This window comes from Phaethon lepturus, unplaced genomic scaffold (genome assembly GCF_000687285.1).
Source record: "Phaethon lepturus isolate BGI_N335 unplaced genomic scaffold, ASM68728v1 scaffold34595, whole genome shotgun sequence".
Lineage (NCBI taxonomy): Eukaryota > Metazoa > Chordata > Aves > Phaethontiformes > Phaethontidae > Phaethon > Phaethon lepturus.
In genome coordinates, this window is record NW_010538986.1 from 6,657 (window position 1) to 32,244 (window position 25,588).

A 25,588-nucleotide genomic window follows, 5' to 3' on the forward strand; every position below is an offset into this window, starting at 1 on the left:
CCTTGGAGACCCAACTCTCTAATGTGCCATTCTGGAGAGGAAAAGCCCTGAGGGCAGCCTATTTGGCAAGGAAAGCTTTATGCAGGGGTATCGCCTGCTGATAAGTGCCAAGGAGAAAGAACATCATTACCCTCATTAGGAGTCTAGGGAGACAACACGACCTACTGCAGAACACAGATTCAAAAACATTCATTAGTACAAACAGTGAATTTCCTGGAGAACAATGAAGCTACAAGGCTCAAGGCCCAGCAAACTCAGAAGGTCGATGAGTGGGACAGCTGCCCTGCAAGAGACCCAAAAGGCCCCTTTTCCGTTTAAAAAAAAGATTTCTGGTGACCTCTCTTCCCTGACCCACCAGTTTTGCACTACCACAATGGACAAAAAGAAAGGGAAAAGTGCTGTTTCCAAGAAGAAGGTGTTTCCTTCCCCTGTGAGGAAGAAAAGGGATGCTCTCCCTTTTTTATGCATTGAAAGATACTGCTTTCTAAGAATGGAAGGACTCTAGTCTCTACTATATTCCCAAAGATGTCCATTAAGAAAGCAAACCTTTTAAATTCTGAGCACTTCAAAGCAATGAAGAGCTAGGGAAGACCTGGAAATCACTTTGGTTTTTTTGATCTAAGAACTTGAATAGCAGGTGAAGACAGTGCCTTCCACAAAGCGAAGTACTCCTGTGTCCCTGTTAGGGAAGCACTGCCCACCTTTGCCAATCTTATAATGCTGACAGTGAAAGAAAGGCCATCCCCCTTCTACTATACTTATTTGGAGAGTTTAATCCAGTTTTGTTCCTCTGCTGGTGGCAATTCAACAAATACCCTGGCATGAAGCAGTTTCAGAGAGGATGGGTCCTAACACCAGGCAGTAGCAAGTCTCCCAGCACAGCTCCCTTACCACCCCCAACAGCTTGCAGTCTCCTATCCGCACTGTATTGTACAAAGGAGCAGCTACTGATTTGGGCTGAGCTTTGGGAGCTACTTCTGAAAGGAGAAACAAAAAACCAAATAAAACCACACACAAACCAGACATGCAAATGTACAGACATAAATAAATTAAAAAGAAACCATGCCTGAAAGTGGATGGGAAGGAGGACAAAGAAGAACAGAGACATTCAGAGACTCAGATGTTCTTGCACTCCGAGCAAACCCAGTGGGGGCTATGCAGGCTGCATGTGACAGGCAGGGTTTGCACACATCAGCACTCAAGCCCTATACTGGCCAGGAGGTTTTCCAGAGCTTCAAGTTTCTGGTTGGCTTCCTCAATGGCACTGTAAGTCTGCACGTTGCTGGTGATGTGGAAGCGGATGTCATCGACCAGAGGAATGGAGTCAGTCTCCTGTCGTTCTTCCACGGCCTCCGCATTCTCCTTCACAGCAGCCACAAACTCCTCCAACTCCACCAGCTGGATGTGGTGGAAAAAGAGAACCATTAGGAAGACAAGACGACAGGTAAAGGGATGTAAAGGATTGTGATAATGGACTCGGCCACTATTGAGGGATCCCACAGTAAAAAAGGGAATGCTAAGGGGTACATGGAGACCCAAATCTTCCTCTTTCTCCTACGGACACCACTTGGAGATGCATCCTGCCCTTCATCCTAAGGAGACAGTAATACTCCAACAATTGATGGTCACAACTGTAAGCAATCTGCACCCCAAACGGCACACTAATACCCACTAACTAAGCATCCATAGTTCTGGTATTGGGGCACACAAATATACACAGCATTCCCTCCAGAAAGGATCCCCAGCAGCAATCAGGAGATGCTACCAAACATTTCCAGGAAATGTCTTGCAAGAGGCAAGACAGTGGGTGCTTGTGCCCAGTTCAGAACCAGGAGCTGCAGATGATTCTATCCACACCACAGCGCTCAGCCCCACCACCAACAGTTGACCAGCAGATCACAGCAAGGCAGGTACTCTGTTCTGCACTGAACTTGACAGAATCAGGTCACCCATGAATGATTTTGCATCAAGTTCCCCAGGAACATGTGGTCTGCTGAAGGGTGAGAGGCAGCTTCCATCTCTCTACGCTACTGAACTGTGCCTGGGCACAGCAGGTTGTTGAGCCTTGCTTTATGCTACACATAGTGCCAAAAATCTCTCCCTGTTCCCTTCATCAGTGCATCAGTACTGGCAGCTGCTGATGTCTGAACAGCTGGGCTGGCTCCATTTGTGCCAACGCCCTTAGGAAGGCACACTGCCAATGCTGGGTCCAAGGACTCCCACTCAGGCTAGAGAAGGGGAATGCAACAGGAACACACAAGCAAGGCCCTACCTTGCCCAGTTACTACTTGGGATATTCATCAGCTTTCAAACCAAATCGCTTTTTCAGAAGCCAGAATCTGGGTGCTTGCTGGTGCATCTTATCATCCCCAAGCTATACACTGAACAAAATAACATGCCCAGAGTAACTTCCTTTGCTGTTTGCACATGCCAAAGAGAATTACACACCTTTCAAGCACGTGAAAATGTTACATTCCCAAGTGAACTCTATAAGCCATTTATACAGATCTGTCTCAGGATAAAACCACCCCATAGATTCTAGTTTTCCCTTCTGTATGGCAACTGTCTCCACAAGTCCTGAAACTTCAAGCTATAACCACTCAGGACTATACTTAAATGGAGCCCCATAAAGAAAACTTCAGTGTTAGATTCATTATTTTTGGCTGTTCAACTGCCAAATTTCCCCTGTGAAAACCCCTACTGTCAGATTTGTCATCCTGGAGGAGAGTAGAGATCTCATTGATTACTCTTTTCTATAGCATTATGCCAGGACAAACTCCCTCCAGCAAACACCGAAAAACATTTATTGCACAGAGCTCCCCTGCACATTCCATTGGGTTCTCCAGGCTGCAGCTGGCGTACTCAGGCAACACCATTGTTGATCTGGGCACAGTGGCTGAAAGCTCAGTGAAAGTCACCTGCCCATGGCACTTGCAGAACTTTTTGGGTGGGTTTTTCACCTCACAGTCCACAGGGATGTGCTAGCCAGCCACCAGCATCTGGCTTACTGCAGCAACATCAGATACTGCCACACTCCCCATCTTCTGTCCTAACTCACCATGTACTTTGCTACTTAACTGCTGCTCCATTGTCCGTTGTATCTATGGCTCACCGTACAGTTAGATTTACAGGCACGTGTGGTAAGTACAGTGGAGAGTGTTTCTCCTACCTTCTCGATGATCTTTGCCATGTACTCCGTGCACTGGTCTTCCAGCCGGGTCAGCTGGAACAGCTTTGCAATCCTCCAGATGCTGACAATGTTGTCCTCATCAAGGATCTGAGACAAGGTCCTGCCGCAAAGACGCTTGAGCCCAGGCAGCAGGTACATGTCTGCCACACACAGCACGTCGTAGGCGTTTTCCGGGGACAGCTGGCAATGGGAAGAGGGGAATTACTGTCCAGTCCTACCCACTTCACTTGTCTCTGGCAAACTGCCGCCTTCTCATGTGTTTTAGCAGAGATTCCCTGAAGTGTCGTTTGGCCCATCACCGGACAAGTGTTAAGAGTACTATGGAGAGACAGGAGCTCAATCTTTCAGTGCTAGGTCTTCCACTCAGTTACCACAGAGGAGTTTAAAATGCTGCTGAGGCAGCTTGCTCAGCACAAAGCATGAAGTTTGCCATGCTACAACTAACCCACTAGTTAACCCCAAAGCAATGCTGAAACACTGAAGTGCAGCCAAAAGCTAGCTGCTAAGAAATGTTCAACGTGGCAGTGGAAGGAGGTAGCTTTTACCAGAGGTACTGAAAGCCCTTCAAAGAGACAAACAGAACAGGCTGGCAGGATAGAGCACCTTGTCCCCACGAGGACTCTTCCTCCCATTTTGTACTGCTGGACTTGCATTTTGTGAAAAAAAGTGGAAAATCCTCTTACGTTCCTTCCTCAAACTGGCTCTGCTAATTCAGCCAGCACAACCTCCCTGGCACAGGCAAACATCCAAGGACAGAAAATTGCATCCCAAATAAACTGTATGTGAGGCCCAACTAGGTAAGGAACAGACTCTGCATATCAAATACTCACGGAGCTCTAACAGGCTTTCAAACTGGACTAAAGTCATGCACCAGATGCTCAAGCTTACACTGTTGTGAATTGTCTTTAACATTTTCAGGCTCTTGAGCGAGAGAACCACCCTCCCATTTCCCTCTTGGGTACTTTTTTTCCTTGCAAGTGATCTGAGGATAAAAAATGCTATAGATGGTGTAGAGACACCACCTCCAGCTTCACTCAGTCTCTTCCCCCTGGCTGGGCAAATCCTATTTTAGTCAGCCATCTGCGTCACTAACCTGGAACTAGAGCCTCTCTCTGCACAGTTCTGTTCCTGCTAATGTGAAGTGCAAAGAGCACAGTTACCCACATTCTTTTTAACAGCAAATCTGCAGGGTGCAGCATACCCTGGCTGTGGAAGCAAGATCACTTGGATCTAGAGACCAAGCCACACTGGTCTAGATTGAGGAATGGTAACTCCAGTGCAGTGTGGTCCACTGCCCTGATAACCGGTCAGCAGCAAAACAGCTGCCCACATCTACACATGTGGTTCCTCACTTTGACAACTGCAAAAGGCTCATTATTTCTTGCCCTACAGCTGTCCACACCAGTGTTTGGAGAGACTACTCAGAGCAAATGTCTCAGCTGTATAGAAGGATGCAAGATATATTAGAGGAATGCCACAAATGCTACAGTGCCACAGTGGTGTAACAAATCTCTTGGGATTATTAATCAAGTGCTGCTTTGCCTTTTCATAAGCTGCAAGAACTCCACAAGTTGGGGGCATTTGAGTCAGTACTATTGATGGCAGCAGCTCCCAAATGCTTGACCAAGGACAAACCTGGCAAACGTTCCTCCAAAAGCTCCCCTTGAGCCCACACAAAAACTCTGATCAGGAACTTCTCTTTCTACCTGAAACCCCTTCTGTCCTCTGCACACACTCTTCCCTCCAACTGCCAGCATTGCCAGTACTACATGGCAGAGAGACATAAATCCTTTGGAAAAAGAGAAGTGGAATTGGGAATGCTGGCAGGGAGAACACTCCACATACAAGCATGGAGCTTAAGCTACATTCCTGTTTTCCTGACCATTTTTCTTGCTAGATTTTCATTACAGATGAACTCTCTGCAGAAGCTCAGATCTTGGCTGCTCAGTTTAAAATCCAAGATAGTTTCTGTGATGGTACCATCCTGCATAGGAAACACATGAGCAAGACCCTTTCAACTCTTACACGTTGTTGGTCTGTCCTGCTCCAAGACCAGACAGGGCAGCTGAGGCACCCCTTAGAAAGTGATGGCTGCTTGGTAAACATCCTTCCTGTGAGCCATCACGAGGAGGGCAGGCAGACTGGAGAGGTGCAAGGGAACGGGTTCATGCTGCCGTGCAGTCACAAGGTCAGGAGGGTCTTCACAGCCCCAACATGCTTCTTTCCCTCTCTGCCTGCCCTTTCAGCACATGGCTGAGGGAAGAGTACAGACAAGTGAAGCATCTGCTCTTTGGCATACCAATGGCAACCCTGCCCTTGCTGCCTGCTAAATTCATCTCTCCCTATCGCACATTCCCTGCTGCTACTCGGAGGTGAACAGATCAACAGAAACAAGGTCACAGCTGCGCATACTCTCTGTATGTGGCACCTAACCCAGAGCGCAAATACTGCTTGGGAGAAGTGACACTGGCAGGTGCAGCAGTGTCTCTGATCGCTGCCCTAATGCCAGAATGTGTTCTGGCATCCTGTAGCTAGACCTGCTGAAAGCACTTGCCACAAAACCAAAGCAGGAAGCTGCTTAAATGCTGATATTTGCCGTACCTTCCATTAGGCTGAAAACTAGGTGGGTTAGGGCCATTTTGTTACGACTTGCAATACTGAGCACAGCAAGGCGTTGGTCTCCTGGTGGAACCTTTGCCCACCCCAGCAATAAATAACAGTGGAAACAATGACTTGCTACAAATGGAAAAGTGGGCTATGATGCCAAGAGTAAATAAGCAGCGCTCTCAACCTTTCCACAGCTCCAAATGTGTTCAATCTGCCATCTACTGGCAGCTGCTCACCTTATCCTTCCACAGAGCCCAGGAGGGAAATCTGCAGAGCCCTGCATTTATCATGCCAACATACAATGTGCAGCATAATTTCTAAATTTTTGTTCTGGGATGAAAGACTAGGGATTTGCTTCCCAGAATGTCATGCACATAAACTAGATCCCTGCCTGGCTAACAGCAAGTCCCAGTTTGTGGGTTTCTGAGACAGAAATGAGGTGGCAGAGTAGGGCAGTAGCACTTAAAAACCACACACACACTCCCCCCTCCAGATACTGTAGGAAAACACTGCTGTGAACACCTCCAGAATTAACCAGCACAGCAGGAAAGGCTCTATGGCTGGCCTCACCTCTGTATCATCGCTGTAGATGTAGTATAGGACCCGGATGAAGATGTCTTCTGAGATGTTGTGGAGAGTCACCACAGGGATGCTGGGCTGTGTCTGCAGCTCCTCACTCTCACTGAAATGGTCTTCAAGAAGGGCTTTGAAATAATCACTGCGACCACAGAAAAATGCCTGGAGAGGGAAGAAAGACCAAAACACTAGCATCTTTCTCGCTGCACCAAACCAAACAGCACCACGAACCAGCTGTCAGAGCAGCTCAAAGATATTTTGGAAGTTCAGGCTCTGTAACTCAGATTATCCCTATATTTTGAAACTGCACCTGCAACATTTTTCCATACCTTTTTTCTATCCATGCCTACCCTCAGAACACACACACACACACATACACACAAGGGTTTGTAAACTTAAGAGATTCAAAAGCAGTATGGCATTAGGGCAGGAGAATAAGTTAAGCTTGGATCTCAAAATGCATTCTTACTGCTGTTTACTTGCAGATCAAACATTCCCCTCTCTGGACACTGAGCTCACAAGCCAGCAATAGGAGATTTTGCAGCTGTGAATGTTGTAGCTGAATCCGTAAGTTTATCGCCTCACCTCACCAGCTGGGTTTTCTGTTTTGTTAAATGCTTTAAAAATAGTTTCCAGCTGCAAGAAGACTTTTGATTTTCCAGCTGATGAAGCAATGCTGCTTCTGCAGAGCGTATCCAGCACTGTATGGGTGGGGGACACAGTGAGACTAGATATATGGCAAAAAGGGAGCAGAATGAAGTGTAGCACAAGCACATACCTTATGGCACAAAAAGTTGTAATCAGCCACCCGGAAACACACGTCGGGACAACTGTTAAAGTTGTCAGTGCTGTCAAATGGCAGTTCTCCAAAACCAACCTAGGAAGAGAAACCAGAAAACCCTGCCTTTAACATTCATGCTTTAAACACACTCAGGGTCACAAGTTTGGACTTCTTGGTCTTCCCAGAAGCAACCATCCATCTGTTCCTTCAGCACAGTGCAGAGCACCAGAGATGCTTTGAACACAGATTTCGATATGTGGAACTCGTGTCCTTGCACTCCTGATAGAGGTATTCCTGGTACAAGTTACAGCTGCCTCCCTTATCCATGGAAATTCCCTGTCCCTCCATACACCTCTGGAAAGCATTTCTGTGCCACCTAACAAGGCAGATAACCAAGCGGAGGTGAAGTTTACTTCATGTAGTGGGTATCATAAGCATACTAGAGCTTAGGACTAGCCCTTTACAATGTAAGTGTACAGGTAGATGTAGTAATGTATAGATTACAGAGATGAATACACCAGTTTGCAATGGTTTGGCAACAACTACTGCCTCACTTGAATAAGCCAACATTTGTAAAACACATTTTAAACTTCTTATTTGGTTTTCAGGCAAAGATAGCTTTGTTCAGTATTAATACTCTAGTGATTATTTTAACACCAACACACCTCCTCCCAGTCCTGCATGCCAATAAAGACAGCACACACACAAAAAAATAAAGTCTGTTGGCCTTATGTTATTTTAAAGTCACACTCCCAAATATTTTCACTTTCACCTAATCCTATATACAGGGTATTTAAATTGTAAAAAAAAGTTTATATTCACAGTCATATAACCATGACAATCAACCTCTGGAAACAAAAGTTTCCCTTGATTCTTGTTTTCCAAGCACATGCCCCAGGGCTGCCTGGGCCAAGGAGCTTATTACCACTGTCTCTCATGCAGGAAAGTTACACCCCAAGTTTGCCTGTGCGAAAATCCTGGGCTGACCCTGAAGATCAATCTCCCAATCACAGACTACCTGAGTACCATTTCCAACACACCTGCCTCCATCCTAACTGAAAGCAATGAACTTTCAGCTTTACTGAGGAGCCAGATGCCCCCTCCCTCCCAAACTACACAAAGACACAGCCTGCAATACACTGGGTTGGTGCTCTCAGCCAAGCTCAGTTCGCGTGCAGTGGCGTTTCTCTCACAAAACAGGTTCTAGGATGTGGCAAGACACCAAGCTGGCAAAAGCTCACACCGCCACTGAACATGGCAATCTGGACCATGTGCCAGGCTCTTTGTCTGTCCACAGCAACATTTGGCAGCTTCGGGTGCCTAATCAGAGGAGAGTAAGCCCAGCTGACATTCAAACTGTGCGCATGGCTGTCACAGTAATACTGCTGCCTCTCCCTAGCACCTCTCCCCTGCGAGCCCTTCCCCATCGGGGAACTCCTCTACCAGAAAAGATGCAGCAACTCAAGGAACACTCCGCACCCGATCTATTAGCTGCTTTTCATACAGCTGTAACACAAAGGGCACCTCCAGCACTGAAGATGAGATCACCTGTAGATTCCCCAGGCTGCTAGTTTGCTGTTGCATGTCTCATGTTTCAAGGCAACCAACATGCTGCAGCCTGGGATCTGCAACCACACTCCGTGGCATCCCATGACAAAGGCTAGTAGGCATGACCCAACTGCCCACCCCGTTTGCCTTGCTGCTATCCCCACCCTAAGCCCACAGCTTCCAGGTCCTCTCCCAGAAATTCTGACATGATTTTCAAGGCTACAATTTTGCAGGCACATTGCAGGTAAAACTAACCTAGAAACAGGCTTTGATAAGATGCCACTCTTTGTGGCACAGGAATTTTAACTGAGACAAACTCCACATCTGCTACGTGCACCCCTTCTTTGCTCCCCTTTCATTGTACAAATGCAAATCTTTAAAAGGAACCCATCCCTTTGGAATGGACATGGAAGTTGTGTTTGTCTCAAGAGTTTGTCTCCTGAATTACAAACTCCACCAGGCTCAATTTCCTGCTTCTAGCCTTGCCTGGTCCCCACTCTGATGCTCAGGTTTACAAGGTAATTTCCAATTCCTACTACAAAAGCAGGTTCAAATCTTTGTCTCTTCTATTCAGCATGAAGTAGCTTTGCAGAATTTTCCCTTTTACTCCCCTTAAGTCTCTATTATTTCTACTCTCCTGCCTTGTCATGCTTGAGGAATTTCATCTCCCTTTCAGCATCTCCTTGCAGAAAACTGGCTTATTTCTCCCACCACCCCATTCAGGCGACCTCCTTAGCATAGCCCTGTCCAGGCAAAGCACAGCTGCCAAAGTTAAGTATGTTACCCTGGAAGCATAAAACAGTCTAGCCTACGAGGTGCAAGCACATTCACAATAACTCGTTCACCACAGAGAAATGTTCTCCACACCTCTATAGCGTAAGACTGCTTGAACATTCACAGGATCTTCCAGCCATCACTTGTGGAGGGCCAAGTCTTTGCTGCTATGAATTTGTTATTAGCGCTTAAATAGAAGTGTTGCTGGAGGCAAACACATACAAAACAAATCAGTGGCAGCAATTTGTACCTTGGCCAGATTATCTCAACAAGAAAACTGTAAATAAATTACAGCACAAAATACCAGGGTTAGTGATCCAAGAGAAGATTACCAGCCCATAACCAGATGCAAGTGGATTGGATTTAAAAAAAAAAAAAAATTGGACACATGTTGTAAATAGTTCTGTTAATCTGCCTCTGCCAAATGGGCAAAGCAAAGCACAGGAATAACTCCCATGGACAACCACGCTACACAGGTGCCAAGACAGACAAGATGGACCTATCTACGTGTTTTCAACTGATCTCTCTACGCATTACAAGATTTAGCTTTACCCCAAAAGTGACAAATGGTCACATTTTTTTGCAGCCACACCAAATGTCAATACAGATGGAGAGAACAGTATTTATTTCATGGCAAACTCTGATCCATTTGAGTCTGATTTCATCTTGGTTTGGAAAATAAGATTTCAGTTACAAGGTAATGAAAAAATATCTACAGGGAAACAATGTGCTTACAGTCTCATATACTGGAAGCCCTGGAGTCTCTAACTACTCAGAGGTCACCTGGCAGACACAAAATGAAGAGCTAGGCAGACAGACAGTGGAAAGCCACATGGTTTTTGACAGTTGCCTGGCTTTTGATGGTATTTGACTTAAATCTGTCACTGCTAAATTTTATTGCAACAAACCAAAGCAGCAGCTGTTGTGGTCAGAAAAATTCTGGCCATTACTAGTTTAAAACAAAATAGAGACAACAACCACACTTTTAAAAACAAACACTGAAAGAGAAAAGGCTTTCAAGTATAAACAGGAATGAGAAACAACATACCAAGATTACAAATGTGCTTAAGACTTCAAAGAATAGACAGTTCTCACTCTATAAAAACTAATAAATGAACTGTGATTGGATATCAAATGTTAATTATTGTTTTAGTCATATAGCATATTACTGAACTATGAAATTGGGATGCATAGAGTTTTCTGCATCATTCAAATATCAAAGACATTACACACAAATTATTTGTTTATAGTGAAACAGAAAGTTGTATACATCCCTATTTCATGCAATATGGCATTACATGACATGCAGCAGCTCAGAATGTCTCTGGCCAAATTCTGATCCTTACCTGAAATGCCATCAAGAAATGCTGGCTTTTATCCAGAAGCCTATTTTGTTGTGCAGAGGCTGGAAAAAATATGTTTCTCTCAAGAACACAGATGTAAATGTACGTGACTATTCAGTTGTCCCTGCCATTTTTGGTTACATAGTTTGTATACCATTCCTTGTATGGCATCAAATCCTGTAAGAATGAGGATATGTGATTCCTCTGTCCTAGACAAAGATGCCTAATTCATAGAATTTAACAATTTGTAAACATTAGGACGAGGTATAAATGGCAATAGGATGAAGAGCTTTGTTCATATATTCTTTAGAAGTTAAAAAAAAAAAAGTCCTAGAGAGAGGAAAACGTGAATCTCTTAGAATTTACCAGGCTTAAACAAAGTGCTTAAACAAAGCACCCACATTTGTGGATGACATACAAACTCTCTAGTGAGCAGGCGTGTGCCCATGCCCTCTTCACTTTTACAGCCATAACAAGTCTAATGCTGCTGTAACTGCCTTCGCTCTGCTATATGAACACAGCAAGAAAACCACAGCTCACAGATGCATTCACAATGCTGTCAGATGACCGTATTATTCCAAGTTTCATATTTTTCTTCCAGCTCCTATTCTGCATGAGAGAATTAAAAAGGAAGTGTTTCTAACCCTTCAGAAGAAAGCTTAACCTGACAGGAGCACGACATCAAGGTCTGGGAACAAGCCATCAAACAGAAAGCATTCTTTTTATTTGTGAAGTGTGACTTAAAATTTATGTAAATCTCACTGTTTTGAGGGCCACAATCCTTTTTTAGTTCTTGAGGAAGTAAATCTGAGGCTTACTTATAGTATCACCTCCCTTTAAAGCTTGCAAACATACAGAAAAGCATATTGAAATCCACAAATAAGTACATGGTTATTTGGGAGAGGCAGGTTACGTAGGAAAGATTTCTGCATTGGTAGATGGAAACTTGATGGAGAAAAACTCCCTCTATATAGTGCTCAGTACTCAGAAAAATATGTCTGCCAAAACCCAGTACAAAACACACCGGCTTATTACAGGTAAGAAACCTTATCCAGCAGGTCAGTCACACACTCAGGCACACACCACACACGCTCTCTGCACCAGGCAGGTCTATTCGGCAGAGGACAAAAAGAAAAAAAGGCAATAAACTTTGCTACATCACTCAGTCATGCAACCTCCAGGCACAGCAGCCACCTAAAGTGAGTTCATATTATTAACTTCAGTGCTTTGTACTGGACAAAAAGAAAAAAAGGACAGACATAAGAGCAAAGTGAATCTGCTGATATTACAGAAAACAACAGATGCAGGGAGAATGAAGACCACGAATATTTATGCTGTTCTCCTGCAACTGGGAGCAAAGATCCACATATCTGAGCCTAACTAATAATACCGATGGTATTTTAACATAGTAATCATCAACCTGTGGTCTGTGGGCTACTTCTAAGGGTCAACAAGATGTAGTTATGAAAAGCAAATCTATTGTCAGAGGGACTCACATTTCTGCTGGAAATATTTTCAGGATTTGAAAGCACCTCTCCACTGAAAGGTGTCAGTTCCTACCAAGCAAGCCCAGCAAGCCATCTTCCATCTATATGTCCCTTCAGGTACCAATGCCTGCTGATAAAACACTTCTGATACTCAAGAAGGATGGCGGAAAGAAGGAAACATAGCTGGGGGCCAACTCTTGTCTCACTGTAGTCAATGGGTAAATCCCCACCAACCACATGGCAAGGTTTTTGCTTACAGAGATCCCTGTTGGGGGAAAAAAACAAGGGAAAGGACCAGTATTGACAGCCTCATCAAAAAATTTTACAGCGTTTCCAAGCAATAAAAGGCTTTCAGCATTTGGAGCACCAGCAAACAAGTGAGCACTAAATTCAAATAGAGAGAATGTGACTGAACACATGTGAACACACATCACAGCCCCAGAGACCAGAAGTAGTATAAATGCTCCCTACCCGCAGTTCGGCTGGCAGGGCGCAGTCTGCTAGAAGAGCCAGATCTTCCTGCAGCCGGCAGTTACCTGTGGGCTCAATCGTCAGCACTTTCACACAGGTCCCTGGCTTGGAAGAGACTGGAAGAAGCAAAAAACAAGAGAGTAGAGATGCCTAAATTCCTCTACAAACATTCTCTCCCAGCCTGATGAAGGGGAAGCAAAATACATGATCATACTTTTGTGGTCTTGCTATGACTGAAGCTGCTGTGAAGCTCATTGAAGCCAACCACCCAAAATCAAAAAGAGCGACAGCCTGCAGTATGCCCAGCTATTGCGTTACAATACAGCTGCCATCACAGCCTTTCATCTTTCTGGCCACCTCCCTCCCACAGTTCCCTACCCTAGGTTTGTTCTCAGCTCAGCATGCTTTGGGGTGAGGACCGGAGCATGTAAGTCATTCAAGAGTCCCTGGAATATAGGGAAGCATGTGAAAAAACAGAGTACCACTGGAAAATGCAAACTGGTGGTGAGGAAGGCTTGAGATACTGTTGGGAGCCAGAGAGATGCAGAGTTAACTCTCAAGGACAAGAGAGTTAAGCGGCTCCATGCTGAAGCATTCAGAAGAATTTCTGACAGGCACGATTCACTTCATTAAAACCCCTTGCAGGTGAATCACACCACCTTGAGACCTCATTTTCCCTGACATTTTGTGCAGCATTACATGAGCTCCATCAGATGACTCCACTGGGCTGTGGGCGAAACAAGACTACGATGTGCTACAAAACAAGTTCTCCACCCCCTCCTCCACATTACCGCTGCACTCTTCAGATATGCCACCACTGTACCTCTAACGGGCTGAATATCCCAGAAAGATACTGGAAAGGGAAGGATAATTTACCAATACAAGACAGCCAGGTACCATCATTGCTACACATGGAGCTACACCAGCAAGGAGACAGGCTGCTCTATTAGCACTAAACGCTACCTGCAGATAGATGACAGAGTAAATAAGCCAAGAGGAAACGTGGCACCAGCACAAACAAGACTGAGTGCATTTTCTCAAAAAGCCCTGTCCACTTACAGACCAGCGTGAGAGAAGGAAATTTCTCACTGTGCAATCAGAAATTCCTTACGGCAGAGAGAATCATTTATATTTGTGTAGTGCCTGTTATAACAGTCGCCAAATCAATCAGGCTCTCTAAGCGCTAATGGACCCAGCAAGTTTTAAGCAGTAGTCAAGGGAAAGAATCTACAAAGCATCTGTGCACTTTCATAGTGACAGGAAAGAACAGTGATTTGTCTGAGAAGCACATCTATCACGAGACGTTTTAGACACTTCATCCCTCAAATCCAAGAGCACAGTGTTCAGTATCACAAGTAACCCTCTTCTAACAGAAACAATAAAAATCAAAGTGACAGAACAGGAATAAGCTGTTGGCTGCAAGCAAGCAGCAGGGACCATCACCTTCTTGCAAGAAACAGGAATGAAGGGTTTTCTGAACAGAGCAACATAAACAATGCAAGGACCTGGAGGGAATAACTCAACTATGGTTGAAAATGGAGGATTTTGTCCTTCTTCCCAGTCTAGCCCAGCTGTATTGCAATCAGTGTCACCTACCAATTCATCAGCTGCGTTTGTTTCCACTGCTCAATACTTCTTTGTAGTCTTATGTTTCAATTGAGCCAATGCACCACAAAAAACAAAAGCCACAAAAAAACCAACAAACTCCCAAACCTTTCCAAAATGATGCCACATTCAGACACCTGCTTTATACCTCCTCTTCCCAATGCCACAACAAGCTATAACCACAGACTCTGTACATCCAGTGCCTCCACTACAAAGGTGAGCATCACAAACCTTGCTCTTTTTGTGCTAAAAGTTGTAGAAATAACTGCAGAACACTTGTTTTCAAATACCTCCTCTTCTAAAGGAGGCATTATGGCTTAATCTGGACAAACACTGTCTGAGCTCTTCCAAACACTGCAACAGTTTTTTCTTGTTATAGACACAATATACATGTGTGGGAAAACATGCAAGCATTCACACTGAAGGCTCTCTCAGGTGCAACAGAAGGCACTGGGTCATCTTCTTGAGGGTTTTCCTAAACTAGTGCTTTTGAAATGCTGATTAACTCTAGATAATGAGATTGCAGAGACTGCAATTACCCACTGGAGCTGCACAGGCTTGAGTTCATGTTGTTTTATTAGGCACGTTTCAACTTTATAATACAGATGCAAGACATGACCCTGCTCTGCAGACCTGAATCAGACATCTATTCCACGGAAAGCCCTTTGGACAAACACGAGATACCTAACGCACTAGAAGGAACAGCAACGCTTTGTCAAGTGCTAGACATGATGTGATCCAAGATCTTTCCCCGTTTTTAACTCCTATAATTCTTATATGTATTACTTTCTGGAGAATCAAGTTTTCCTGACTTCCACATGAGATCTGATATGAGAAACAAACTTTTAACAGACTTATCAGCAGTTCTGTCTATTCATTTGAATCCAACCTGTCATAAATAAAAATGAGGCCTAGTACTTCCGTCAGTGCCTTACTGATTATGTCTTCTGTCAAGCCTTAGAAATTAAGAACAACTATTCCCTCCCAAAGAACACAGAAATTAAATTATTTGTCTGGCACCATCCAGGAAGTTTGTATTACATTTCCAAGTGGAGCTTGTATCTGAAACTCCCAACCGACCTGCAACGTTAATTCACCATTTTCCATTTTTCAACTTCACCAAGAAGTCAGCATTTTTGCAGTTCATGAATTTAAACACTGTACTTCACGGTCCTTAGGTTGCCAGTGAGGTTGCCACTATGCAATGGCTTCAGACAGCTAGCAAGCTATCCACCTTATTTTCCTCCCACAATCTAATATGAGATTTTAACTTGACGCATTAAGGTGGAATGTTCACGTCCAGGGTCTCAGCTAGACCCTAGGAGAAAAAAAAAAAAAAAGAAAAAATGGAAAAACAGGGAGGGGGGAAGATCTCCAGCATCCCACTGGGTTACTCTGATTTCAAAACATGCCGCAAGATAATTCTGTTACCTGATTGTCCGAGTAGTTTTTATTTTCTAGTCATGGTATTCACCACCACTCCCCTTTTCCACCACTTATTTAATACACAAACTGGTATCTTACACTACTTGTAGCAAGAAACAAAGAACTGCATTTCTCATCTCTTCAGATGCATGATTACATTTGTGCTTACACGGCTGAGGTAAGACTTGATACAGCTTCCACGATGAAACGACTTCCACCCTGGTCTACATGGGAACAGCTACACTGTGGTAAACTAGTACCTCACCACCACCAAGCAATTGCACACGCCTAAGGAGAGACATACACATGGTAGTATCTTTCATGTGATGTGCAGGTGACGAATTTGAGCCAGAAGTACTGCCTCTATCTGTTAAGCCCTGCAACTTCAGGATGCTGAATAATCCGAACTCATAATTCGAAAGAGAAAGATGGAATAGCTACACTCTTACCTCTCAGATCAAAGAGGACAACGCTACTGACTTAAAAGCTACAGACCATGTTCTCTTCTCAAACCAAAATTAACTTGACTGAAGTAAAGGAGTTAACTTAGAGCATGAAATGAGAATCAGATATTTTCAGCCTGAAGGTTTTGTTACAAGATAATTTTTTTTACTTAATGACTAACACCGCTTTGCCCTACTTGTGGTTTGATTCTTATTCACGTGTCCTTTAGCTTGAACTGAGGAGATCAATGATAAACTCCAACTGTTGGTTTTCATGCAATAAGCTGATGTCATGATTAGATCACAAGCTCTCTGGATAACAAAAAGCACTTAAATAGAGGATTGCGTCATTTAAGGTTTGGCTCATACATGCATTATAAATACACATATGCTTTCAGAAATACTCCTCTGCTCTTAAAGTGTTGTATCTCTCTCTGCATTCATTTTGAACCAATTATCAAATGTTTTACTTTGGTTAGAGGTCAGATAAATGCAGAAAAGGACTTCTAATAGTACATATTATATCTCCCCGGGGATTTAAACAAGCTCTCTGCTGAAAGGCACTTCTCAATATACCTCACAGTGCTCCACTGAATGTCTGGCAACCACGGCAAAGTCCAGCTGCCATGGCTGCTCTGCTATAATGCGAACATTCAATATAAATTAGAAACATTCATGTGTCAGAAACCACTACAGCTGCCCTACAGAGAGCCCATAACTGAAGACTATCATGCAAACATGGGAATTCCACAACAGAATCATTTTCTAGGAGCACCATGAAACATCCACCATCACACTTTCCTCTTTCTCCCTGAAAGGACACACAGGCACAGAAGAGACAACAGCAAGTAAAACGCTTACCAAATTCATAGACTTTTTTACATTTGGTCTCCAAATCGTCTATGAGGTCCTGCAGCCGACACTGCTTCGCTAACCTCTTGCAATCATTTACATATTCTACGTCGATATCAAGACGACCTGCCAAGAAGAAATGCAGTAGCTCTTTTAACCCATACCACTTAGGTCTAAAAACGGCAAAATCGGGGACTGAAGGCTTGATGGCAGAGAAATTAGACACATTGCCTCACTTCTCAGCATCCACTTACAACTCAGTCCAAGAAGCTGACTCGGTACCACACTGCCTGCCACTTCAATGAATCTCAGTCTGGCATCTGATTCACCTTCCCATCTTCCAGTGTCTACCCTAACAGCTTCATTCAAGAGGCCGAAGAGCGAACAGGCTTATACATAAGATGTCTAATTCCCCAGAAAAGAATAAGAAAGCAGCACAACAGCAGCAGGCATGACTGCCACCATTGGTTATCTGGCTTAGGGTGAGAAAAGACGTTAGGCTCACAAGCTGTCATCCCAGAACCTTTTACCATCACTGAAAACGTGGCAAGGACCGTTTCTGAAAACACTGGACTGAGGAAGGAAACCCGTGAAGAAAAAGTTAGTTTCTGGCACCACCTCCTGGCCTGAAATAGTTCAGCAGATAGCATGCCTACAATACAACACTTGGCATTTCCACAGAAGGTTTAGGATCAACTTCTGTTCAGAAAAAAATTATTAGAAAGTAGTCAAATCATTCAGCACACATTGCTCAGGTCTGCCAGACTGAAAATGTCCTGCGTGGGAACCTGGCTTTTCACCAGCTTAGGGGATTGTTATCCCAGACGACAGATTTACTTTCCTTAAGTTAAAAATACATTCTCCACATCCATCCAACCAATCAACCCAAGCCGATTTTTTCTTAATTGACTATATAGTTATTGGCAGGACAGCAACTGGCAAAAGGTACAAACAACTTGGAGGAGATGGGGATTGCTCACATTCTCCCCTTCTGCCAGCAGAGAGGGTGTGTTGGCAACTCATGCACCCAAACACGGCTGTCTGCAAGCCTGCACTGCCCAAACAGTGCTATGGCAGAGGCACAGACACCTGCCCATCAGCCATGTATACATACATGAGACAGTAAGTCATTTACCTGTGTATAGATATTGCAGAAGAGAGCCAAAGGCTGCTGGATTAATCTAAAATAAAACATAAGGAGAAAGTTACCTTTGGAATTCCCAGGAACTTAATAACAATCTTGAAAGTTGACGGAATACAAACACAATCATGGTCAAAAAAACCCCCACCTAAGTAGCAACTCAGACACTGCACCCAATTTCCTTGCTCCTTGCGTAACTAATGCTGCCACTCCACCTGGCTTACACAGCTCTTTAAATGTATCAACTGATACTAGTCCATGTGCCTGGGGGTACAGGACCTGACTAAAGGAGGCGCTCCAGAGACACGTTATAATACAGGCTCTGTAAAATCCAGCCTTTCACTGGTTGCAAACATTTCCAACTCTTCTTTATTTGAGAGGAAAGACATGTTCTTGTACAAAGAGAAAGGAGAGACATTACTTAATGCCCTGAGAAACGGGAAGTGTGGTTGTCATGCACAGCCACAATGAAGCTCTAGAAACATATGCCCGAGTATTGGTGATTAATGGATGGAATGCACGTATGGCCTATTTAGTTCTTGCTACAAAAGCAACAAAAGGGATTCAATTAGTGCCAATTATGGAAGTGATGTCTTCACTACAGACCACCTGTCCACCAGGAATTAGACAGACTCAACTCATCTCACAGAGAAGCCGTGACGCAGCTGGCAGATGGTAACAGCTACCTGCTACTGCAATTAATTAAGATATGTTTGAGCCCATGACAGATGAAACAAAGGAGAAGTACGCAGTCTACAGCTTTTTGTTATCTGAATAAGATGCTATTTTACTGCATAAAGTGCCTCCACAAGCCCCTCTCCTTGACTAGGGTCATTCTAAGCTCCAGGAGCTATTCACTGTGGAAGTTAAACATCAAACTGTCCTTCCTACTCAATTTTTTCACCCAGTTGAAACAGGAAAAGAAAGGAAAGAGCTGGAAGCACAGCTTTGCTCACCAGTGGATGCTTCAACACTATCATGTTCTTCCCCTTCCATTTGGTCTCAAACATTTCTGCAAAGTAGGCGCTGCGAGCGCTGAGAATGCAGCGGTGGGCACAGAAGGATTTGCCATGAACAATGAAAACGATGTCGCTTTGGTAACCCTGCTCCAGCAACCTGTAAGGAGCAAAGAGAGAGGAAAGTCATTGCAGAATGAGAAAGGAGAGAATGGAATAAAGCTGGTGGGGGACATGGTACAATTAGGTCTAAATGAACAAATACCTCTGGACATTGCAGTCTCTCCCTGCCCAGTTAGAAGGCCAGCACAGGGCCTGCTACTTCACACACTAGACTGGCATCTCTCACTCCCTCCAATGACTCAAAGCAGTTTCATTAGCGCAAGAGGAAGGCTGGAGAATGAAACCTTCCTGCCTCAAGTGAACCAGTGAACACAGGGAACAGATTTTAAAGAGGACCTAGTTGCCCCCAAACACATCTCTTAAATTGTCAGATGACAAAAAGCCTTACAGAAGCACACACTTTCAAAAAGAATTACCTCACTACAAAGTAAGGTGGAACTTTCCTGCTCTCTGGGCAGTGTGCATGTCAGTGTGCATGCTTTACCCGTGCAGCAAATTGGAGGACTTGATAGCACCCACCCTCAGAAGAAGGAAGGATGTTACCAGCATGAAACGCAGGCAATTACCACATAAGAGATGAAGCCTTGTTTATGATTGCATGCCCATACCCTCATTCTTCAAAAGGAGAAAAAAACCAAGATTGCTACTTCTAGAGTTTACAGCAACCATCACAGGTGCTTCTTAATGCCTATCACCCCTTGCATATATATCCTCACAAACATCCCATCATACGCCTTCTAGAGAGCGGGACTGGTGCACACAAAGGTGCAGAATCACACAAGAAGATCATGTCCAAGCAAGGTCTTGAATGCTGATCTCAGTCTCATGCCACTAGAACATCCTTCCTACTAGTGTCTTGCCCAAAACAATAGAAGCAGTTAGGTGTTTATTTTTTGCCCCCCACTATTGTACTTTGTTTCAATTTTAACACAAGTTCTCTCTGGAATGAGAGCACATTTTAGTTTTCGTGTGCGCTCAACCCTGCATTGTCTGAGCCACAAACTCATCAGGGGAGTGACAAATCACCCTGCAAAATTCTACTTTCCTGAAAGGCAGAGTCTGATTTTACTCAGATAAATGAGCTTCCTTCCTCCCCTCTCTTCCCACAGTTTGAGAAATTAGGACTCTGTACTAATGGGAGGGTTGTCAGATCTTTCTAGGACGTTTTGCTCTCCAATTTTGAAGACAGAGATGCTGAAACCTTGTTTGTTGTTTTTTAAGTCAATCCAATGGGAAGGAAAAAAAAATGTTTGTGTAATAACATCAGAACTAGCAGGGTAGAAAAACAGCAAGAAAAGAAGACTAACACTATTCCTCTAATCCTAGAGCAAATTAGGCTTCTTCTCAAGCTCTAGGCTAAGACTAAAAAGTGTGACAGGCAACTTTCAGAAATATCTTTAGATTAAAAAATGAACAAAATTTTTAATGAACAGATTTTTAACAAACAAAAAGAAAGCACTGAGCACTGTCTCTATATGTCAGTTTAAGGCTTCTTAAAGTGCTCTATCTCAGAAATGACACACCTATTATCACTGCTGGAAACCTCAGCTCGCAGGCTATAGCACTTCAGGCCTGAAACTTATTTCAGTTAACATATTATCCTAAATTGCTGATGTGGTTTTAGTGATCTGATTTTGGTTTGACAGTCAAGGATGACAGTCTAATGCTTCTGCATTATAAAGACCAGCTTTCTGTTGGCTCTGGAGTCTGTACTGCAGGTTGTACTGACAGACTGTACTCCAGTCTGTCACTGGAGGCTATATTTTAAATGCATACCTACCTGGAAGTCATCCCTTGGGGCACAAAGGAACATCCCTTAGGAAGCTCTACATGCCCAGGAATGAGATAAGGTACTGACCAGTTGCCTTTCAAATTTGACCTTAACAGAGAGCTTGAATATCCAGGTTAACAGCTAAGGAAGGATGACAGAATGCATTGCACACGGAGCTGCCTCATCTGCTTACCGCTGTAGGAAGACATCATAGTAGTCTCTCTTCATGCACTTTGCTGTGATCTGTTTGTACTCCTTCAGCAGACGTCGGATGGCATCACTCAAAGCTCCATACAAACAACGTTCCCCATCGAAAGTGTTTGCCTCACATTTCGCTCCTGCAAAATGATCACAGGTACATGCCAGCCGGTAGAGTTACATCTTTCTCAAGTGTCCCCGAATGGTGTCTAAATGAGTACGACTTTTGGATGGTGACATGTTTCACTGTGATGCCCTAAGCTACTGAGCATATTTACAAAAACTAAGCTCCTCTTACATGTGTATAACCTAAAGCTGTTCTCCCATAGCAAAATCCCTTTCTGAAGAAGTCATGACTCATTTAAACTGATCCTGGTAATAAGCCTCTCAGCATGGCTCCAGCAGTGTTCTGGGAAGAAGAATCTTACTGTACAAAGAGTACAATCACTAACCAGACTTTTAACAGCTCCTCCTAAAAGGCATTTCTGCCTTGCACAAGGTGAGAGATGATTCTTTAGGTTAAGACTCTGCTAGAAATTTGGGGGGCACTTGCATTTTGCTGTTTTAGATATACAAGTGATTGATTAAGATGCTCTGAATGCAGTGGAAGAGACAAACCTTTTGAGATCTGACTCTGCACTCCGATTCCTCTGCCAGAACACAGAACATCACCACTGCCTAAGGGAATTTGGGTGCTGGGAACCAAAAGGACAGGCACTTTGCCTGGAGAGTTTGTCTTGCTTTGTTTGAGGTTAGTAAAAGCCCTTGCATTTCACCTTTAAGTCCTGCTTACAAAGCAGGACTCTCAGAAGAGTAGAAGAAAGTTTTACACAGTTCTTCAGATGAAGTACAATTCTTATATCAGCATACTCCCAACAGCACTGCACCCTTACAAAACATCAGCTATGATTTCAGAAAGTGCTGCCTCAAGTCATCAGAGAAAGCTTCCCTGTAGCAAATTCAAGCAGCAAATGGCCTGTAAAAGGGACCACGAAGACGTGTCCAGGGCTCCCACTGCAGCCTGAGATCACTGATCAGACGGTTGGTTGTAACGGAAGAAGTTTCCAGAAGGGACAGCTAGAAGGATATACAATCCCTACAGACCTGTATGGAGAAAAGTAACACCAGGACACTTTTATGCACCCGTAACCAGGACACTTTTTGCTCACCATTGGCTAGAAGATAGCGTACAAGCTCCTCATGTCCACAGAGGCAAGCATAATACCTGACAATGACAAGAGAAAGAAAATTAGAGATACACTAGGAAGCAAAGTTCAGTGTTTGGGCACACCACAGCATGCAGACCTCAGCACTGAGCCATCCCTGATAAGCTTAGAAGATGACTCCTCATAGGAGCAAGGAATTGCTACTGAATAGCATAGAATTCTGACCCCACCAACAGACTAAGCAGGATCTGTTCCCAGCACTCCTAGGCACTTCTGTCCTGCAAGGAGATCTCAAGGTCCCAATCTGTGTTCAGCACCTTCTGTTCCACCACCAGCTGCCAAATCCATCCTTGTTTTAATGGAGTTCATTTCATGGGCACTCAGCAATTCCACTGACTTCTCAAAAACACTCTTTGCTCCTTCTGTTGTCCGTCTGACTTTGCACACTATGATAACAAGGGAACAGCATCCAGACTGGACATAGAGCAAATCCACCCCTCAAAGTCCTACTTGCAATGAGTTTTGTTTTCTCTTTCACAATCTAAGCCTTTCATGATTCTCTTTCAGAGGGACCTCAAATTGTCCTACAAACTAGGAGAATCCTGTAACCTGCATTGCAGCAGGCAAATGGTAAGTCTACCTTTACTTTGGGAAGTTACTCTGTACTCTAAATATACTGCAGATATCTAAATGCACTTTGGAATTAATATGTGGGTAGGTAAAAAGCTCATATCACCCTCTTCAGCACCAGCATGGTGATTCCTCACTACCTACTGCATGTTCACAGCCTTGCCAGACAGACTGTGATCCCAGAGTCACTTTGCATTTTGCCCAGCCTTCACCTGGAAAGACATGCTAGAATGCCATAGACTTTGAGGAGGAAAAAGCACAGTCAGGCCAAGAACAGACTGCTTAATCCAGGTAATTTGGTCACAAAATTAACCACCCTTCTGAGCACTACTACAACAAGCATCAGTCAGAAGGGGAGACAAAAACATATTTAGCACAGCACCTGCAGAGAAGAGAAGCAGAAATAAGCATCTCCCAAAAAGCAGAACCCAAGAGACATTTTGTAACAGTGCTCCTAGCTGCTGATGCAGAGAGCGGAAAGGAGCTCTGAAAGCCATCCCCTCCCACCCAGCCAGCGCTCTAGGCTGCAGAACTCACAGAGGTGTACTGTCCCATTTATCACGGACATTAATTTCCACATCTCGCTGTTCAAGAAGGTATCTGGAAGAAAAGGGAGAGCAGTTATAACTTCATGCAGCTGCTCGCTCAGTCACATTCTCCTCTTTCAAAAGATGTAACTTTGAGTTTATACAGCAACTTCCAAAGGTATGACAAGATCTTGCATTCGACTTGGGGAGCTGTCAGACTGAAGGAGCATCAGTCAAATCCTTAACCCAAAGAACGGCTTTCTGCAGCACAGCTTGAGAGCTCCCTTCAATCTTAAGTGGTGCACATGGGGAAAGAAGGAAATCAAACACATCTCCTGCTGACCCCTAACAGGGAGCAATCACAAAAGAAGCCTGAGCACTTCAGCAGTACCTTCACAATCTCCAACAATGCTCACAGCATGGATGCTTACAAATAAGTGGCCAAGTTTACAAGGCTGGACTCCCATCTTGCTTGTGGCTTTTTTTGCCACAAGTAACAACATCAGTATCACTCCAGACCACTCTTAATTCCTGCCACTTCCTTGTCCTGCACATTTAGGCTGTATCAAACACTGCCAACATTCCCCCTCTGGCACCTCTAGAAGCCAGCCTTTGTCTTGCACACGAATCTCCTATAGAGCCTGGCTTTTGTCATAGCCAGTAGCCCCAACTACTGCAACAACCGTCTCTCCTAACCACACGCATAAGTCCCCCTCAGCCTTCACAAAGATTCTGAAGTTGTTTTTCTCATCTGCCACATCAGTCACCCCTTTCACTCCCTGTATCTTTCCTGTCTCAAACTTCAGCTTCCTCTGCCCACATTCGAAATCCCAAGCAACTCAGCTCCTTTCTACTCAGCCCTACGTGGTCACCTTGGCCCCTCTGTTTGACAGCATTCCCAGACCAATCATTTCTCCACTATCACTTCTACGCTGGTTATTTTAAACTTCTGCAAGGCCACCTGCAGAGCCCCTTCTTCTACAGTAAACCTGCAATGTACTGCTTGCAATAAATTAAGCTAATGTGAATATACAACCGATAACAATGTTCTCCAGACCTCATCCATCTGCCTGTTTATCCTTCATTAGCAAGTACCTTGAAACAGAAAGGCTCGTTCTGATTATCCAGGAAGATCCACATACTGGGAGCTGGAATAATCAAGAAGGATCAAAAGGTGAAGAGCATTCTTAAACTCAAACCATGAGATGCAGCAGAAGAGCCTGTTGTCAATGCTGAGCCTTCACGTTACAACATCCTTTTGCCCTGCAGACAAGCCCATCTGACTCTTGATCTGAAATGACTGCAGCTAAGCCACACTGCTTTGATATGACCTAGGAGACTTGAAACTTAGCAGGCTCATATTTCTCAGAGATACCACTACAGTCTACAGCACCAGGTGTCTAAATATCCCCATGAAGATTACTTTCCAGAGATCTACCCTCCTACCAGTGCAAATACATTTTCTAACAGTAGAGAAAGAGCAGCTGAAGAGACTTTTGCAAGGACATTTGCCATAGACAACATTCATACCAACGAAATACGCAATAACCACCTGATATTCAGAGGCCTGAATTCCAAGACAGGCAAACCTCATGCAAACCTGACAACATCAGGGAAGGCTCAGTGTGCACCCAGTTCCTCGGGGGGGAAAGCCAAGCGCGTTTACTTATAAAGAAACAATCTCTCCTTTTCACACCCCAGTTACCTCCTGGCACGGCGGCTGCCCCACAGAGACCCAGGGCTGCGAGAGCCCGCCGGTTTAGCGGTCAGAGGAAGGCCGGGAAGGGCCGGAGCGGTCTCAAGACCGTAACGGGGCAGGCAAGGCCAGGCTGCCCCCCGTCAGGCCCGGCCCGGCTTCTCCCGGCTGACTAAAGCGGTTAATGGCAGCGGCTCAGGCCGGGAGACGCGGAGAACATGCCCCCCCTCCCCCCCCGCCCCGGCAGCTCGGCCCCGGCCCGGCTCGCTCACCGCACG

At 44.4% G+C, this 25,588-nt stretch overlaps 1 protein-coding gene across 1 annotated transcript; it reads right to left on the bottom strand.

Moving 5' to 3' along the window:
• Positions 1-1,080: 1,080 nt before the first annotated feature.
• On the bottom strand, positions 1,081-24,762 carry ABTB1 (ankyrin repeat and BTB (POZ) domain containing 1; the record flags this gene model as incomplete). The annotated part of the gene is made up of 13 exons (XM_010286992.1): positions 1,081-1,398; positions 3,170-3,370; positions 6,368-6,535; positions 7,152-7,250; positions 12,778-12,893; positions 17,112-17,228; positions 18,238-18,283; positions 19,200-19,359; positions 21,287-21,431; positions 22,461-22,516; positions 23,625-23,690; positions 24,184-24,212; positions 24,710-24,762. Coding segments are annotated over 13 exons (1,463 nt in total), but the record flags the coding sequence as incomplete, so codon positions are not given.
• Positions 24,763-25,588: the final 826 nt, after the last annotated feature.